Source organism: Simochromis diagramma, unplaced genomic scaffold (assembly GCF_900408965.1).
Source record: "Simochromis diagramma unplaced genomic scaffold, fSimDia1.1 OVJJ01000566.1, whole genome shotgun sequence".
Taxonomy (NCBI): Eukaryota; Metazoa; Chordata; class Actinopteri; order Cichliformes; family Cichlidae; genus Simochromis; species Simochromis diagramma.
In genome coordinates this window covers 225,528-244,530 of record NW_024387387.1, presented here as the reverse complement: position 1 = coordinate 244,530, position 19,003 = coordinate 225,528, and the positions used below count along the sequence as shown (strand labels likewise).

General features: G+C 39.2%; 2 protein-coding genes across 6 annotated transcripts; one reads left to right on the top strand and one right to left on the bottom strand.

Annotated features, from left to right (window-relative positions):
- The first annotated feature begins 1,525 nt into the window (after nt 1-1,525).
- LOC120720240 (phosphatidylcholine:ceramide cholinephosphotransferase 2-like) lies at nt 1,526-11,020 on the top strand. Of its 3 annotated transcripts, none has more exons than XM_040009884.1 (7): nt 1,526-1,642; nt 6,556-7,290; nt 7,904-8,021; nt 8,105-8,162; nt 8,967-9,062; nt 9,227-9,393; nt 9,943-11,020. In XM_040009884.1, exons 2-7 carry the CDS (start codon nt 6,773-6,775, stop codon nt 10,114-10,116), a joined length of 1,131 nt encoding a protein of 376 aa, XP_039865818.1. In that variant the 5' UTR covers nt 1,526-1,642; nt 6,556-6,772; the 3' UTR covers nt 10,117-11,020. The 3 variants fall into 3 exon arrangements, with proteins under 3 accessions (XP_039865818.1, XP_039865820.1, XP_039865819.1); XM_040009886.1 differs by lacking the exon at nt 1,526-1,642 and adding an exon at nt 1,657-1,776; XM_040009885.1 differs by lacking the exon at nt 1,526-1,642 and adding an exon at nt 4,533-6,308.
- Nucleotides 10,811-16,589, bottom strand: LOC120720245 (transcription factor 7-like 2). 3 transcript variants are annotated; one of them, XM_040009893.1, is made up of 8 exons: nt 15,194-16,589; nt 14,536-14,578; nt 14,332-14,441; nt 13,582-13,739; nt 13,359-13,482; nt 13,077-13,184; nt 12,947-12,996; nt 10,811-12,195 (listed from the first exon to the last, which is right to left on the bottom strand). In XM_040009893.1, exons 1-8 carry the CDS (start codon nt 15,206-15,208, stop codon nt 12,174-12,176), a joined length of 630 nt encoding a protein of 209 aa, XP_039865827.1. In that variant the 5' UTR covers nt 15,209-16,589; the 3' UTR covers nt 10,811-12,173. The 3 variants fall into 3 exon arrangements, with proteins under 3 accessions (XP_039865827.1, XP_039865825.1, XP_039865826.1); XM_040009891.1 differs by having other exon boundaries at nt 14,536-16,589; XM_040009892.1 differs by having other exon boundaries at nt 13,359-13,479; nt 14,536-16,589.
- Between the last annotated feature and the right edge of the window lie 2,414 nt (nt 16,590-19,003).

Below are 19,003 nucleotides of genomic sequence, written 5' to 3'. Positions count from 1 at the left end.
CAGTTTTTAGTGTCTTGCTGTTCAGATATGTCACTTACCTCACTCACTAACAGTATTTAAGAGCAGGTTTAAAACATGGCTCTTTTCAAATGAGTCTTTTTATTGATTTTTTTAGTTTTATTTTTATTTGTCATTAGATAGCACTTAACACTTCATTTGTATCTTTGCATCTTTAATTTGTGGATTATCGTTTTATGAATTGATTTTGATATATTTACATGCTGTACATCACTTTGGTGTTTGCTGTTTAGATGTGCTGAATAAAATGAGTTGACTAAATACTTTAATCAGTTCACAAATTGTTTTTGTGAATTTTACGAAGTTTAGCTTATTGTCCATATCCACATTTTTTTCCTATTATATGTATGTGTTTTTGACTTATTTATCATTTATATGCCTCTAACTTTTAAAATGGTTCATTTTTGAATGCATATTTTAAAACTGATTTACTTAAGGCAGGGTGTCAAACATAAAGCCCAGATGCCAGACTCGACCACACTCCACTCAGGCCCACCGGAAGCTTTTGAAAGTGTAAAGGAAGACACATTTTTGGCTTTTAACTGTGATTTCATATTTTACAGCTTTTCAAAGACCTCCCCGTGGCTATTCGTACACATTCCTAAACAACTGCAGAGCACACTCTGCAACTGTTTCTAACAGTTGACTGGTTTTGCAATGAGTACACATAAAAAGGTTTATTAACAGAAAGTGTCTGTGACCTACCAGACAAGTCTGGTGACCTACCAGAAATTTTTCTGTAATTTACAAATTCTTACAAACTTAAGCTAAAAAAAAAGTCACAGTGAGAGATTTTGTTTCATTATCTAAAGGAGCATCTCTTTAACGTTTTTATATTAAGATATCACAGAGATTTAAATGTGTCTGCCCTCCCCCAGCTGTATGTGGGCTGAGATGTAAAATTTGCTTAACATCTCTGATTTATGGTATTAATTTGGTCCAAATACATGCAGAAAACATATTAGTGTAAAAGATTTATATTAAAATAATAGCAATGTCAATTTATTCATATACGATTAATACTTATAAAAATAAAACCTATAAATAGTCCTTTTTTTGCCTACATTGTTTAATCATTGACTTCAAGATTAAAAGTGACTCAGTGAATTAAATGTTTGTTTTTCTGCCACGACCGGCTTTTGTTTCTTTACCAGCATACCTGAGGTGTTAGGAAAGCTGACATCACTTAGACAAATATCGCCTTCATTCATTACCTAATTAGGAAATGAAAAATGTTTCATTGGTAGCCTCATTCTTTTTCTCATCATCACAACTTTGATTCCGTCAAGCTGTAACTGTTTATTTTTATTTTTATTATTTATAACTTTTCTGGTAAAAACGAGCTTCCGTACATCCGTCTCTCCGTTTGACGGAAGGTCCCGCGAGAGAAGTCGATCTCAGGTGAGTCACGGTCCGTTTCGAGTTGAGTCAGCGGACGGTTTCGCGATGCAGGCGGAAGCAGCATCACCATATTTGGAGTCAAACGAGGGACATGTGGAGGCGGGGCGCAGTTTCTCACCAGCACAGAGAGGCTCGTGCAGATGAACCTTGGTGTCACTTAACCAGGAGACGGAAGAGGAGGAACAGGAGGAGGTGAAAAAGTGGAGGGAAAGGTGACAAAAAGGTAGTCTTGTTTTTGTCCGTCTTCGCGCGCACAAACTGAAGTTTTGTTTTTCTTTTGTTAAAACTTTTTTAACAATTGTTTTAACCTGTTTTATACCTAAAACGAACGGGAAACGCGCGTGCACCTTCCGACAGGTGTGTTTGAGTTCCTGTTTACGTTGCACCAGTTAAAATGTGAGACGTACACTGGCTTACCGAAGCCGTGGACACGAAATGTAACTTTTAACGTTAAATCGGAGTAGGTTTTCACGGTTTTGACATGTTCACACCATTTATTTTGTGTGAATTTGTACTTGTTCTATCAGAGAGTGGGGTTCAAACACCTTTTAAATGATAAGCCAGTTAATCGATATCAGACTCGTCAAAGAGTCACGAAACGTTTGTTTTTAGTTGCTGGAAATTATTTAACGTGAACTAATTTTAACTTCTGTTTATCAAAGTAAAGCTTAAAATTACTTCCTTCTTACTTTTGTTAATGTGCTAATGGGATTTTCAGACTAATTAATCGATCAGTTGTTGATTGGCTAATAAGTCATTAATTAGCAGAAAGTTAACTCAAAGTTCGTGGCTGTTTTGTGGCACATTTTTAAACATGTCATTCCTGCCTTTCTGTTGAGTCTTTAATTCAACACTTGCATATTAGATGTGTTTTCATTGTGTTTAATTCAGCTGGTATAAAGGATTAATTGGCAGGTATCAGTACAATACTTCCAGCTTGTCTCTCTAGCCACTTTAACAGATACCAGGCTGGACTCCTTTTTGCCATAAGTTCCTTGTGGCACAGATTCAAGGAGGACATTTAGCTTCACACAGTTGGTGCAGATTTATTTGGCTGCACATCCCAAAGGTGCTCTGTTAGATGGAGATCTGGTAATTGTGCAGACCATCTGAGTACAGTGAGTTTGAATGAAAGCAGTTTGAGATGATTTAAGCTTTGTAACACAGTGTGTTATCCTGCTGGAAGCAGCCATCGTCATAAAAGGATGGACATGGTCAGGTAAGCTGTAGTGTTTACATGATGCTCATTGGATTATAAGGGGCCCAAAGTGTGCCAAGCAAGCTGTGCCCCATACCAAGTCACACCATTAGGAGCCTAAACTGTTGATATAAGGCTGGATGGGTCCACGCTTTCCTGTTGTTCACGCCATGTTCTGACCGTACCATCGAAAAGTAGCCTCAGATTCCCGTTCTTAGCTGACAGGAGCGGTGCCCTGTGTGGTTTTCTGCTGCTGCAGCCTATCTTCTTCAAGTTTCCACATGTTGCATGCATTCATAAATGCTAAATGTGTGAAAATCCCAGCAGATCAGCCCATCTTGCATAAACAGCAATGTCACATTCAAAGTCATGAGCAATTTATCAGGTGTACCTAAAAAAAGAAAGAAAAAAAAAAAAAAAGGTGGCCAGTGACTGTAAACATTATGTTGCTCTAAAAACAAGTGAATCATTAATCAGCTGGTCAGACAAATAAGTCTGATAGAAATGTGACTGTATTTATCAGTTCCAGCACTTTAATGAGGTTATTTATGTGTTTTCTATAACACTATATTACAATATTACGTCTTTGTGTTACTTTTATTTGTTTAAACGATGGTAAGTTTACTCATTTGACATTTCAGTAAGTACATAGGCTGTTATGAAGCCTGCTCTTCTCACAGTGTGACCATTGGTTCTGTTTTAAATCCTTGTGACTGAATTTTGTGCTTTTTTTTTTGGCTAAACACATTCTCTGGTGAGTGAAAGATGAAAATATTCCTTATCTTACTATCTCAGTGAGGTAAGTTGGGCGCTTTGCAGCAGTGTAAAACTCGTGTGTCCTGGGTTAATGAATCAGCTCTAACTTGGTGAAATTGAATTCTCATGCCTGTAACTCGATTAGACTTCATTTCTGTTGCTCTGTAAACAGGATGTAGCTTGGTAGCTGAGCAGAGGCCACTTTTCTGCCAGTTCAGGGCAGAAAGTGGAGCTTTTGACACAATGATGCTAAAATGAAACCAAACGGGAGCAGAAAAGCAAATAAAGGTTCATTCAGGGCAGAGCAGCTGATGGTGGGCAGCAGGAGTTGTGTTTGGGACAAAGTATGAAAAGGTAGTTATTTGGATTTTTCTGTATTTGCTGTTCGTACGGACACAGTTACTCTTTTTTTTTTTTTTTTTTTTTTTTTCTTTAGGGTTTTTGTTTTTCGCAACATGATTGGTTCCCTAAAAGTATCAGGGGTGTGGGATGTTCGACTGGATGCTTAAATCTTGCTGGTTGGTGACAGAAGTGCTACACAGTTAAATGTATTCTATAAACACAGTTATCAGTTCAAATATGTTACAGTGCCACCAGCTGCTAACTGGGGCTGGGGACCTAGAAACTACAATGACAGCTATAGTCACTTTATAGAATCACTTTATTGTATTATATTCAACTTTTTCTACTTTACTACTTTTTTTTTCTAAAAAAAGTTCAACTTTTCTGGTAATTTCATAGAAATCTTTACTTTTGGAGCTACTGATGTTTTTATTTTCCTCCGTATTGTATTACTTCAATTCCACGTAATTTAAGGTATTCTTATATTGCTGTAAGACAGGAACATCCATGGAAGGTTAAATAAAGTATATAGTGTCTTATCTTATTTTTCACACAGTTTTCTGTGTAATAAGTGACTTAAGAAGTAAGTTCAGGTTATAGACCTAAATTTAAGTTTGTACAGCCAAGGTTTAGGTTTAATGTTTATAAACCTTTATTTTTCAAATGGCTTCTGATCGAATTCCTAATTTTAATCCAACTGAAGACTTATATTTGTTCCATTTTTAGAGATTTTTATATGAAATAATATGTTTATTTCTGAAGATTTGTTCGATTTGGCACCAGTGAATACAAATCTTCATGATTCTGTTAAAAACTATAGTTTTTTGTGAAAATAAACTGTGAAATAGAATTTTTTTATTTAACCTTTATTTATAGGATAAACCTATTGAGGCTGTCTCATTGACAGGAGAGACCAGTTTCAGACACAAAAAACTACAATTAAAGAGCTTATTTAAAATACAACAACAAAAAAACTAAACATAGTTTGTTTGTGGGGGGGTTTTCTGTCAGCGTATATTAGGGGGAAAAAAGAAGAAGAAGCTTAAAACTAACTAGTTATCATTTAGCAGCTGTGAACAGTTTATTTTCATGAAAACGTCTTGCCTGAGTAATTCTGTCGGGTGAGACTGGTTAGAAAACATTCACATGGCGATGCTCACACACAGGTGATGTCAGACATGCACTCCTGTGTGAAGTGTTGGTAGAAAGGCAACACACTCAGGAGGAATTTATCAGCAGTGGGTTTATAAGTGCACATTTTATTTTAGAAGTCGATGAATAAATCCTTATAATTTCAAATAACATGTAAGTCAGTATCAAACTATGAACTTGGATTCATTGAATAGTCATGTTCGTTTCTAATGCTGGCCCAGTTTTTATGTTTTTAAACTGAAGTTTAATGATCATTTTGTTATTTGTCAAACCACGCCTTGCTTCTTGAACGAGGAAGGGCGTGGGAGGTTTATCAGCACATTATCAGCAGATACTGATCCTGAAGGTGAAGACTTGAAATGGCGGTGTCTGTCCCAGGTGGCGTGCTGTCAGAACGTGTCAGCAGCTGTGGGTTCACACACTGTGTTTGTGTGGGCGTGTTGGCTTTGCAGGGAGTGTCGTCCTCAGGTTACTAAAGGCCAAATTCTCTAGAGTCATGTGGGCTTCCGGGTGTAGGTGTGTGTATACCAGTATTACTGACATTGTGGGGACGTAAGTCTGTGTACAGTCACTCTGTGAGGACTTAATGTCCTAAGAGTGACCAGAATGACTTGCTGTGACCCTGAAATGGATAAACAGAAAAAGGTTGGATGGATGGATGGTAAAGGTCTGCTTTTAAGAGAGTTACATGATAGTGTGCGAGCTGGTATTACCAGTATTTTGGGGACTTGAGTTGTAAGGGAGACCAGAATGAGTACCTGTGTTGTACAACAATGCATTTAAAGATTAATCTGTACTTCTGTGTTGAACACATGTAGAGCCTCCACACAAGCAGCTGATGGTGTTGCCAGTGTGACTATTTCAATTTCACCACCAAAGCAAGAACTGGCAGCGGAGTTCGTCTTTTTAAGTTGATCCGTGCACTTCCAGTCGATTTGAGAAATGGCAGCAGAAAAAGAAGCAGAGAGAAATTTGTAGTGTCAATACAAGACCGGTTTCTGGGCTGAGGTTATGGAGTAGGTCTAATGAAAAAGTACAATTTGCACTTTAAAGCAAATACCTGGTGCAAGATTTGTGTGTATGTGTGTGTTTGTCAGAGAGAGAGATGCAGTTTAGTGACCCCGCTCAACTTGCTGAGCTCGCTGAACCCGCAGAGATGAGAGCATTCTCGAGGCAGTTGCAGCTCGTGGTTCAGACACTCTTTAAAAATTCCTTTGATTTGTTGATCGAGGGTTGTGACTACACATGAGTGCTGCGATTGCTGCTCACTAGACTGCACAGTAAAGATCTGGGCTAATGGTGATGCCGCTAACATAAGACAAACCCACACTGCAGGTGTAGCGTGATACTCAGTGAGTGAAAGGAGAGTTCTTGAAAATCATCGTTGTTCCTGAAGATTCAGCTCAAAAACTTTATCTGATGGATGAGAAGGGCAGATGCTGTAAGTTCATCTGATTATTGTTATCTAAACTCTAATGTAATCTGATTCTGACACGCTCAACATGCAATGTCTATCTTAGTTTCTGTTTTTGTAACGTACGTTATTTCACTGCAGATGTACGACGTAGTGAAACTGTTTGGGTTATGTAGGTGTACTAATGCGAGTCTATATAAGATCCTTACTGATAACTCATAACAGAGTTGTAGTTGGAGTTATTTTTTTTTACTCATGGTCTTCTTTTTTTCAGGTTTATGCCGGTCACCTGCTTTCTCTGTGACGTCACTGCAAATACTGAGGATCGCTGCTCTGTCGTTAATACCAAATGGTTTGCAGACCAAGGAGCTCAATCGCTGCTGACAGTTAGACTTCTTGATTATTGACACAGAAGCTCACTCTTGTGAGTGATCAAAGAACTCATTAAACTTTTTCACATAAATCAGAGAACTTATTTGCCAAAGACTTCAATGGCAGCATCAGAACTGATCCAGGAAGATGATAAAAACTGCATAGAGGTGATTTCGACAGATCCGCCTTCACCTCCTCAGTCTACGAAGGTGCCCAACCATACTCACCACATCTCCCGGGCACCTCATTCTGAGGATGTTCTCGATGGTGACGGCAAAGGCAGGCGCAGAAAAATCACTGAAGTGCTGAAAGAGAACCAGCTGATAAACTCGCTGTGCAACAAGATACAGCAACGCTGCGACTACGACAAGATCACCAAGGAGTCAGACGACCCTCTCCCTAAAGAGTGGTGGAAAACGGGCGTGTCCTTTATCTACGCCTTCTTCGCCCTCGTCTTCAACGCTGTCATAATCGTTATCATCCATGAACGGGTGCCTGACAAATCTGTGATTCCGCCGCTTCCTGACAAGTTCTTCGACTACATTGACAGAGTGCCCTGGGCCTTCAAAGCAACAGAGGCCTGTGGCTTGACTCTCTGTGGATTGTGGCTCGTCCAGTGGCTGGCACTTAAACACAGGTAATACTAAGGATTGAAGGTGTACTAACACTCGTACTGCACCCAAGCCCAATTCCCCTCCTTTATGGAGTAAACGTCAGTGTGATCTTTTAAACTCACATTCTTGCAGAGCACGAGTTTCAGTGTCATGCATTGCGTCGTTTAATTGTAGTTGACGGAGCGTTAGTGAGGCATGCTCCAGTGCATTTAACAATCACTACAGGGATTTTCCGACAGAGAAAGTTTTCCCACATCTCCTGATCGCAAAGGTGTTTTGATCTGTGGCAAAGGCACGTCACTAATTCCTAACTTGTTGTTATTGTCAGCATCTCTGGTTATGCTAGTGAATTATGTTTAATTACCTCGTGGTTGTGTTAGAAACACATAAAATGCTGGGAGTTTTCCATCTTGGGTCCCCACTCTCTGTTGTAGTCAATTTTATTTCTCCCTCAGATTTTTGCAGTACTTAATAAATGGACTGGTTCTTATATACAGTGTTCCCCCAGTTATCCCCGGGGTTACTTAGTGCTTTGTCTCATTCAGCTGTGAACGGGGTTCAGTTTCTTGCCAAACTGTCCTTTGGCACACGGACTGGAATCTCACTGAAAAAACACTTTTATGTTATTGTCTGCAGAGCGATCGTGGCTCGGCGGTGTTTCTTCATGATTGCAACGCTCTACCTGTATCGCTGCATCACCATGTACATCACCACCCTGCCAGTACCTGGAAAACACTTAGAGTGCGCTCCAAAGGTATGTAAAGGTGCACCTAAGTACACTCACCTGTTCACTAGTCACCCTTCTTCAGTTAAAGATCGTTTGTCCTGTCCATGCAGCTCTACGACAATGTGACAGAGAAAATGTGGCGGATTCTCCGGATGGTCTCAGGAGGAGGTAAAACTAGATTTATAAAATATGTACAGTAAGTTTTTAGTATTTGGCTTGTAGCTGAACACTGACTCACAGGAAACACTAGTGTATCCAAGCACCGGCCACTGCTGCATTGCACTGTGGCATACACAGCGGAGATTAGGGCATCTGAGATTGATCATCAGTGGGTTTTATTCATGCAGAAGGAGTACTGATGTAACATTTATGCTCACTCACACCAGGGAGCCTCGTTCCCACCACCAACAATTATCAACATCAGCTAAGGTTACATTAGAAAACGAGTCCACTCAACATTAATGTGCAGAGTTTCTTTAAAAGTTCTGCATCGTTCTTAATCATGTGAAATGAATGAATATAATATAATTATTTAACGGGTCAGCACGGTGGCACGGTGGTTAGCACTGTTGCCGCACAGCAAGAAGGTCCTGAGTTCAATTCCACCATCAGGCCGGGGTCTTTCTGTGTGGAGTTTGCATGTTCTCCCCGTGTCTGCGTGGGTTCCCTCCGGGTACTCCGGCTTCCTCCCACCGTCCAAAGACATGCAGCTTGTGGGGATAGGTTAATTGGATAATCCAAATTGTCACTAGGTGTGAATGTGCGAGTGAATGTGAGTGCGAATGGTTGTCTGTCCCTGTGTGTTGGCCCTGCGACAGACTGGCGACCTGTCCAGGGTGTACCCTGCCTCTCGCCCTATGACAGCTGGGATAGGCCCCAGCGCCCCCCGCGACCCTGAAAAGGATAAGCGGAGGCGAATGGATGGATGGATAATTATTTAACATAAAACGCTGCATTTCTTTGTGTCTTCAGGTTTGAATGTGACCGGCTCTCACATCTTGTGTGGAGACTATTTGTACAGCGGTCACACCATCATGCTGAGGCTGTCCTACCTCTTCATCAAGGAGTGTGAGTAACCACACACCTATTTATTTTTACATGATCACACACATTGATATGCAACTTATCACGAATAAACTCTTAACTTCACATTACCCTGATTTTACTACTTAGCCATAGTATTAAACTAATTTGTGCATGTTGCTTTATTAGTATTCCCTGTTTGTGTTCAGACTGCCCGCCCAGGTTCTGGTGGTATCGTTGGTTCTGCTTTTTCCTGAGCATATTTGGACTCCTCTGCATCCTCCTCGGCCATGAACACTACAGCATCGATGTGGTGGTTGCATACTTTGTCGTCAACTGGACCTTCCGGTGGTACTACGCCATGCTGGAATCACATGTGAGTAGACACACACTGAGTTATGGCCTCGTACCACCATCTCCTGGCTTTATTCAGTGTTCTGGGGTTTTAGGATTCTTTCAGCTGCTTCAATTAGTCAGACAAGATTAGGACCAGATGAAAACATACAATCTCATTTTTAAACCAACACACCTCCATAACAAATAGAGAAGCAGCAGCAGCATGATGGGCAGGCAACAAAATGTTAGTCATGAAGCACGAAACACTTGCAGGAATAACGAAAGCATTTGAAATGGAGGAATCAATTTAAATGAGAAGGCCGATAGGACATAGTATATATAATTTGTTATACATTTTTGTATACACTTTTTGTTTGGAATGTGTTTGTGTTGGGCCATCTTGTTTTGGCCTATTGTTATTTCACTGTGTCAGGTATTATTACATTAAGATAAAGATACATAAAGAGTTTTAAACTCATAGCATAGCTGCATCTACTAAAAATCTAGGACAAGTTCAAATCTGAGTGACCTCAAAATTGACTGAAAATAACAACTGTTTCTTCTTTTCTAACTTCTGGTGCTCTGTCAGGTACACAATCAGGAACCCAACAAGTACCTGACTAGGACCTGGTGGAACCGGATCTTCAAATTCCTGGAAGGGAACGTCAAGGCTACTGTTCCCGTTGAGTTTGGGTGGCCGGTGCCCATCCCTACTACCTCATGCAGACGGAGATACAGTATAGTGGACAGGTATGATAGTTAAGTGAGGACAAAGAGGAGGGGAGATAAGTCACCTGATGACAGCAGCATCTGTCCTCCCTGACTCCTGAAGAGGACGGATGGACAGAGGTGGACATGAGACTTCACCTTCAGGTTATTTATTGGAATCAGCATTTTTGTACTGAGGACTCTCAGGAGGAAGAGACGGTGCGTTTACATTATTAGCTCTAGCTCTTTATCAGAAACAACATTTTTAATGTCTTCAGCATCCATGACGTAAACCTGCCAACAAGAAAAGACACTATTTTTTTTTGTAAGCTAGTCTGAGAGTGGTGCCAAAGCTAAACTTCTAAGCTGTGTTGTATTTTTCAGTCTGGATTGTTGCTAACTGTGCTAATTATATCTTTGGGATATACTTAAGGAAAATGAAGCTGCACATTCAAATGGTAAAAAAAGACTAAATCTAAACTAGCCGTGTTGTTGTTTCTGGATGTGCAACCTCCCACAAAGTAAACTAAACCCTTAAGTATTACAGTTCCTTCTGGCTGTGGTGGTTTAAAGTGGTTCAAATTCTCAGTGCTAGCTCCAGGTGGGTCCTCATCAGTGTCAATTAATTTGTTTTTGTAGCTTTATGTTCTTGATTGTTGTTGTTGTTGTTGTTGTTGTTTAAGTTATATTTTCAAGTCTGAATGTTAAGTGTTAAGGCACTGAGTTAATGTTTTTTTGTTTTTTTTTTCTTTTAAATGCCACATCAATCAGTGAAAGAAAACCTTACTGCAAACTTTGATTCTACCTAATGTACCTAGCATTAATAATGAAGGTCGTTGTGCCAGAAAGCTCCACAGTTTTATAAACATGTTTCTTCACATTTTGTCAATGTTGACTTGAACACACTGCCACAATCACATGTTTGCTTTGATAATAAAAGACTTGTTTTGAGCACAGAACTGTTTACTATGGTTACATATTTCTGTTTTAAAGATGAACTACTACATACAATTCACATATACATCTACTCTGGAGGAAAAAAAAGCTCCTCTCTCTTTAAGACCCACATCCTTAAATGTCCACTTTCTTTTGGCCAACTTTCAGAATCATTAACTGTTTGTCAGCTGTATTTTTTCTTTTCTTCTGTCACCTTAAATAAACTGTAGGTTACTCATGAAAATGCTGCAAAACTGAACAAAAGAAGCCTCAGACGTGTCAAAAATGTGAAAGTAAATTCCATGTGAATGCTTGTCATTTCAATTTTTATCATGTTTTCATCCAGATTTGGCTTAGGACTTGTTCTAAAAAGTTTTGTTATATTTATTTATTTGCTTTTATTCTCTGTAAGTCACAAAACCAGCATTGCAGTATCAGGAAGAACTGAGTTGTTGTGTTGTGATATCAGTGTTAATTGTTCTGACCGTCATGGCTTTTAAGTTAAAATAAAAACTTAATAATATGCGAACTAGGCAGTTATCAGCTGTAAAGTCATAAATCTTTCAGGAAAAGATTGCAGAGGTTGTTTGTTTAGTGACATTACTGTTTAGCGTGTAACGATCATAACTTAAGATTTATGATTGGAAAATACGAATGAAAGTGTATTGATGAATGTTCACCATCATCCACGTAAGGAAACCTCAGAAAGTTTATTCCTTCTGACAAAGCGTTTCTCTCACTGAAAACACTACGTCCACTTTTTGGGACAAATTAAGCTGAGATAAAAAAGTAGGTAAGTTGAGCAGTCATTTCATAAGGATTCAAGTCATTTTCTCAGTGGGTTTCAATTTAAAAAAAAAAATTGAGGATTTATTTTAATTTTGACTATTTTAAAGTTTTGGGTAGCACCAATAAGCCTGCATACACAATAACGTTACTGCTACATGCCCATAGTGGTGTTGTTTGGTCTGTTCGTGCTGTTGACATACTGATAAACTACATTTAGTTAGGTGCTATGATGATTAACCTAAGATATACCTGTGCACCACTCCTCATCGTGTAGGAGGAGTTCACAGCCAAAGAAACAAACACGCAGACAGAAAAGTCACGCATGCCGTTTTATTACATTGTAGTTGTTTGTCATTGTTTGATTATCCCCCCCCCTCTTCAGAGCTCTCATCCAGCATTCAGAGTCCAGCTGCAATAAACAAACAGAAAAGATTTGTATGTATTTCACAGAAAATAGTTTTACACACGTGGTTAAAATCTCAGCTTTTATGAGTTTATTCACAGTAATTATTTCATACTAAACCCCAGTGTATCACTTTTATAGTTTAAAGAAACTTTAGGTTAATTATTAACACTTCTCTGCAGCGCCCCCTGGTGTGTAAATGCCAGTGTTTATTATTCGTTTCCATGTACAGGCAGGTGCTCACTGACTGAAAGCAAACTCAGTATAACACAAAAGCAATGTAATTAGTACAAAACCATTGTAAAATTAAAATTATTTAAAACCAGCTGATGTATGCAATTAATAAGAGTGTCATAAAAATCTTATTTAAATATTATTTGTTTATTTGGCCATTAAATATATTTATTTAAAAATAACTGCAGCTCACTTCCCAAATGTCTCAAAAACTGTTAAATATATAAAACTGAAAGTTTTACTGGGAGAATCAGGATCTGTACATTAAAAAAGTCTCAGTGTAGGCAAGTTAAAATATTCCCATAAAACTCCATATCTGAGCACACACTGATAAAATAAATACATTTATTATTTAAAAGGGAAATAAAACACTGTTCTATTTTATTCTTATATTTTTGTGTATTACATTTAATTTGAATTTTTGGCATATATTCACTTACACTAATTCCAAAATCCTTCAAATATCATCATGTCCTATATTTATGAATATGACTGGACTGTCAGATATTAAAAAAAACCCGACCTGGAAGTGCTTCCTGATATCTGCTGGCTCTGCTTCCTCTTCCTTTTACCCTGAAGATTAAAAAAAGAAGCAGAAGCTTTCAGGCACAGACATGCAAAGGGAGAATTTCTGATAAATAAAATGAACATACATAATTGTCCCGGGCAGACCATCCAGGGTAGAGCTGCATGTGGAGGAGTCTCTCTTTCTGCGCCAGGTCGTAATATTTGGACTGCTCGGAGTGGGACAGAGCGTGCCACTGAGGAACAGAGACAGGAAGTGCTTATTAAACAAACTCAGAGTTGCATAAATCAAACATCAAACATTAAAAATGGTGAAAAGGGCTACATCAGCCAGCAACCAAAGAAACCCTTTGAAACTGTGTTTGTGTTGCCCTACTCCTGCGTCACTCTGACATCATCAGGCTTCTCACCCTGCGGCCCAGGATGCGGTTGATGGCGGCGCTCTCTCTCTCCTGGCCTTCCTGCAGCACTTTGTGTCTCATCTCCTTCATGTAGAGCATGAAGGCGTTCAGAGGCTTCTTCACAGGCTGCCTGCTGCCGAGGGCGAGAGGCACGAGCGCACGGAGTGTTCATTCACACCACTGGTTTCCATCAGAAGCACTGCTCAACTTTAGTAACCCACCACAAACTCACCTGAAGGCACTGTTGCTGTGGTAACAGGTGTGCTGCCCGGACTGGGCGGAGACCTGCTGGGCAGCAGCAGCAGCAGTGCTGATTGGCTGGCTGTACAGAGAGGAAGAGGGGAAGTGTCTGTCGCTGTAGAGGAGGAGAGGAACGAGAGGATGGACGGACTGCAGAGAGACAAGGAGAGAGGCTCAAACATTTAGTTTAAAAAAAAGAAATTGAACGATTACAAATCCAAAAAAGTTCATTTTAAATAATTTATTGTACTATTAATTTATTTATAGTTGAGAAAATGGATGGTTTAATTTAAATGGCAGGTAACAGGATGTTCACTAGTATAATGAATACATTTATTTCCTTTTGTGTATTATCGGTGCTTCACTCCCAGCTTCCTCGAGGCTGCTGATCTCTGCCCAGCAATTTCCTGGTGTCTCAGTCTTGATTGTAATAGAAACAGAAAGCAGCAGCTTGTAGCTTTTTCCCATGTGCCTGATGTGTTGAACACACTGTGTTCAACACATCAGGCACATGAAAACAGCCTGGGGACAGTGGACCCCGAGCCTGGACTGCATTTAACACTGATTCTGTTAGAAAGGGAACATACTGGCTTTAAGGGAAGGTTTCAACACACTCTCACACACACACACACACACACACACACACACACACACACACACACACACACACACAACCATCTCATCAGAAGTGAATCGAGGCCTCGTCCTGACAGTGTGAACAGATGGGGATAAAAACACTCACAGTATCAGCAGCAGTGCTTTGAGTCTGTGGCGTGTTATTTTGCCCCCTGCTGGTCGTATTGAGATACTGCTGCTGCTCAGCTGGCCACCAGTCGTACGCCTGCAGTTTAACTGAGACAGAAGAAGGAAACAAATCACTTTCAAATGTTGTCGGAAAATGTATTTTTTGATGGTCTTACTTTTATCTATGTTTATTGATTTTTACCGCCACAGCTCAGCCCTGCAGAGTTTGGATTTAGTCCCATCTCCTGAAATAAGATCAATAATCCAAACAGTTTACAGTGACTCAGGCAGTCAGAATGAATAAATGTACATTTCATTATCATCTTAGCATGCATTACACTATATATTACAAATGATCATTTACTGGTTATTGCTCTATCATTAATATGTAACTGTCAACACAAAAAGGTAATCAAAGATTTATAAGCACTTACGTTTGATTGACACTTTTACTCTGTTTACTTTCGTCTGTTAAAACTGTTTTATTGTTATTTTAGTTACATTTATATTTGCTCTAAAAGTCATTGAGTTGCCATGAATATCTTTATTTACCAAACTGTTATCATTTGTAGATGAAAATCTTAATTTTAAAAGACGACTATGATGAAATTTACCATTCAAAACATAAAAAACATATTTTTTTTACTTTACAATAAAATGAAGTTATATTAATAAGTTTTGTAGAAATTACCTTGTATTTATGTGATATCAATATGACTATTTATGACAATGACTTTACCGTACAACAGTTTTGAGTCCCCAAATAAGGACCAAAGAGCCGGTAATACACCCATGATATCCTTTGATATAATTCAATTAAAAATCCAATAATAACAATAATCACTAGAATGAATACTTACCTCTATGCCGGGCATCTGTCTGTCCTTGACTGTAAGGAGGGAATATATGAAAGAAACCTAAAGTAAAAGTAAAATTCAGATGTTAGCACGGAGAAGAGTGGCAGGACAGTCTTTGAGTGTGATTCATCTCTACTGTAGAGATGAACTCGTGTCCATGATGTTTATAAACCCCTCAACCTCCCCACCCCCCAACAAACAGCTATTTTCTTCCCTCAGGTTCTTCCAGTGCTCTCCTCATAGTTTTCTCTTCTACACCCACAAAACCCACCAAATGTTCAGATTGTAAACCATCTACAACCTCAATCACCTGAGAGTCGGGGCTGGTTGAGCTCTTTATTCCTGTGGCCATAATACTGTCTTTCATCAGTCTACTTCATAAATCGAAACTGCCAAAACAGGACGAAAAGTATTTCCTTAAGATATTAAACTGTTAGTTTTTCACAGGAAAACAGTTTTGTTTTTTCAATTTCACTCTTTTTTTATTTACATTTGCAGGCCCCAGAAATGCCCACACAATACGTTCAATTAACAATAAAAAACATTTATATTTAGAACATTTTTGTGCACGAACACTCAGATATAATCCTCTTTTGTATTTCACCACGACCCTTGACTCCTCCCTCTCTGGCACCCCCAGGTTCAGTGTTGGTGTCAGGGGTGAGGATCCCTCTGGCTTTGCTGGCACAACTGTCAGAAGTGTTTTGCTGTGATGTGTCCGATTAAATTATCACCAATAGAAACCATCAAAGGAAATAATGAGGCATATTTTTTTTGTTTTAGTAATATATCCAACACATATTGTTTAAAACAGATTTTAGTGAAAGCACAACTCCCCCCAAAGGCCAAGGGCTAGGTTAAAGCTGATGCCAGCATTGGTAATGTGATAGTGATGTGATAGCCTCACGTAGTGTATTATTCTTTTTGTATCACTTGAGATTTTAACATATATTCATGCAGTGTATGAATAAATTTATTTATTTTTCACATGGGTAAAACACATTAGATGTGTGTAGCTCGTCAGGAAAGTGTTCACAGGAAAAAGAGTTGAGGGATGGGGGAACAATGCAGGGTGGTGGGGAACTCCAGCCCTCAAGGGCCCGTCCTGCAAGTTTTAGATATCACTCTAGGTCAACACATCCCAACCAAAAGATTAGTTCATTACCTCTGTAGAACTTCAAGACATGTTGATGAGGTAATTTTGAATCATTTGGTTCAAGGAGACATCTAAAACCTGCAGGACACTGAGTTCCCCCATTCTGTTCTAATGAGTGCTTCCAGCAGGGTAACACACACTGCTACAGGGAGTGCAGAATTATTAGGGAAGTTGTATTTTTGAGGAATAATGTTATTATTGAACAACAACCATGTTCTCAATGAACCCAAAAAACTCATTAATATCAAAGCTGAATGTTTTTGGAAGTAGTTTGTAGTTTGTTTTTAGTTTTAGCTATTTTAGGGGGATATCTGTGTGTGCAGGTGACTATTACTGTGCATAATTATTAGGCAACTTAACAAAAAACAAATATATACCCATTTCAATTATTTATTTTTACCAGTGAAACCAATATAACATCTCCACATTCACAAATATACATTTCTGACATTCAAAAACAAAACAAAAACAAATCAGCGACCAATATAGCCACCTTTCTTTGCAAGGACACTCAAAAGCCTGCCATCCATGGATTCTGTCAGTGTTTTGATCTGTTCACCATCAACATTGCGTGCAGCAGCAACCACAGCCTCCCAGACACTGTTCAGAGAGGTGTACTGTTTTCCCTCCTTGTAAATCTCACATTTGATGATGGACCACAGGTTCTCAATGGGGTTCAGATCAGGTGAACAAGGATGGCCATGTCATTAGTTTTTCTTCTTTTATACCCTTTCTTGCCAGCCACGCTGTGGAGTACTTGGACGCGTGTGATGGAGCATTGTCCTGCGTGAAAATCATGTTTTTCTTGAAGGATGCAGACTTCTTCCTGTACCACTGCTTGAAGAAGGTGTCTTCCAGAAACTGGCAGTAGGACTGGGAGTTGAGCTTGACTCCATCCTCAACCCGAAAAGGCCCCACAAGCTCATCTTTGATGATACCAGCCCAAACCAGTACTCCACCTCCACCTTGCTGGCGTCTGAGTCGGACTGGAGCTCTCTGCCCTTTACCAATCCAGCCACGGGCCCATCCATCTGGCCCATCAAGACTCACTCTCATTTCATCAGTCCATAAAACCTTAGAAAAACCAGTCTTGAGATATTTCTTGGCCCAGTCTTGACGTTTCAGCTTGTGTGTCTTGTTCAGTGGTGGTCGTCTTTCAGCCTTTCTTACCTTGGCCATGTCTCTGAGTATTGCACACCTTGTGCTTTTGGGCACTCCAGTGATGTTGCAGCTCTGAAATATGGCCAAACTGGTGGCAAGTGGCATCTTGGCAGCTGCACGCTTGACTTTTCTCAGTTCATGGGCAGTTATTTTGCGCCTTGGTTTTTCCACACGCTTCTTGCGACCCTGTTGACTATTTTGAATGAAACGCTTGATTGTTCGATGATCACGCTTCAGAAGCTTTGCAATTTTGAGACTGCTGCATCCCTCTGCAAGATATCTCACTATTTTTGACTTTTCTGAGCCTGTCAAGTCCTTCTTTTGACCCTATTTTGCCAAAGGAAAGGACGTTGCCTAATAATTATGCACACCTGATATAGGGTGTTGATGTCATTAGACCACACCCCTTCTCATTACAGAGATGCACATCACCTAATATGCTTAATTGGTAGTAGGCTTTCGAGCCTATACAGCTTGGAGTAAGACAACATGCATGAAGAGGATGAAGTGGACAAAATACTCATTTGCCTAATAATTCTGCACTCCCTGTACAAAGCTCAGATAATCTCAAACTGGTTTCTTGAACATGCTCTAAATCCAAGATTTGCATCATGCACGTGCAACCAGCAAATCTGTAGGAACTGTGCGATGCTTTAATGTCAATATGGAGAAAAATCTCTGAGCTATGTTTCCAGCACATTGTTGAATTTCTGCCTGGTCGAATTAAGGCAGTTCTAAAGGCTAAAGGAGGTCCAACTCAGTACCAGTAAGCTTTTTATTTATTTTTTTATTCAAGGAAGCATGTTACTATCTAAATTAAGCACACAGTTCACACAGTAAGATTTGTAACATTTTGCTGTTCCAAACAATTGAAACCCCAAAGCCTACCTCGGAATCTAACAAGACTCATCTGGAAAAAAATCATACTGTAATTGCTAACACTACAGCAATTGAGGCAAGGTGGCACTGTAACAATTATATTTATCCATTCATCCATCCTCTTCCTCTTCTGACAGTTAGGATAGACCCCAGTCAGCACCCACAAGTCTGAACTGGTTTGATGGATGGATAGAATTTTTTATGGATAGAAAGTCTGGAGTTGAGGATTTGCTCAACAGAAGAACATAAATTACTTTTTTGACTCCACCTTAGTCGGCAGTGTCAAGTAACACAAGTTGAAAAAGGAAAATTAAAATGTTCATCTACATATTTGGTAAAAAAAAAACAAAAAAAAAACGAAATAATCTCCAAAAGAAATAATCAATAACTGAATAAGTCACTCGTTTTTTGTTAATACACAGAATTTTTCCTTTTCCTTTTCAGGGAAAACTCATCATAGTGAGGCCATCATAATCACATTTACATTTAACTATCCAAAAATTGTCTGAAAAATTTGTTAACACTTCCATACTTTTTTGACTTAAGAAAACAAACAAATATAAAAGGTTGTAGCACATGAATTTGGGAAACTAAAATGCTTAACTGACTGATTTTTA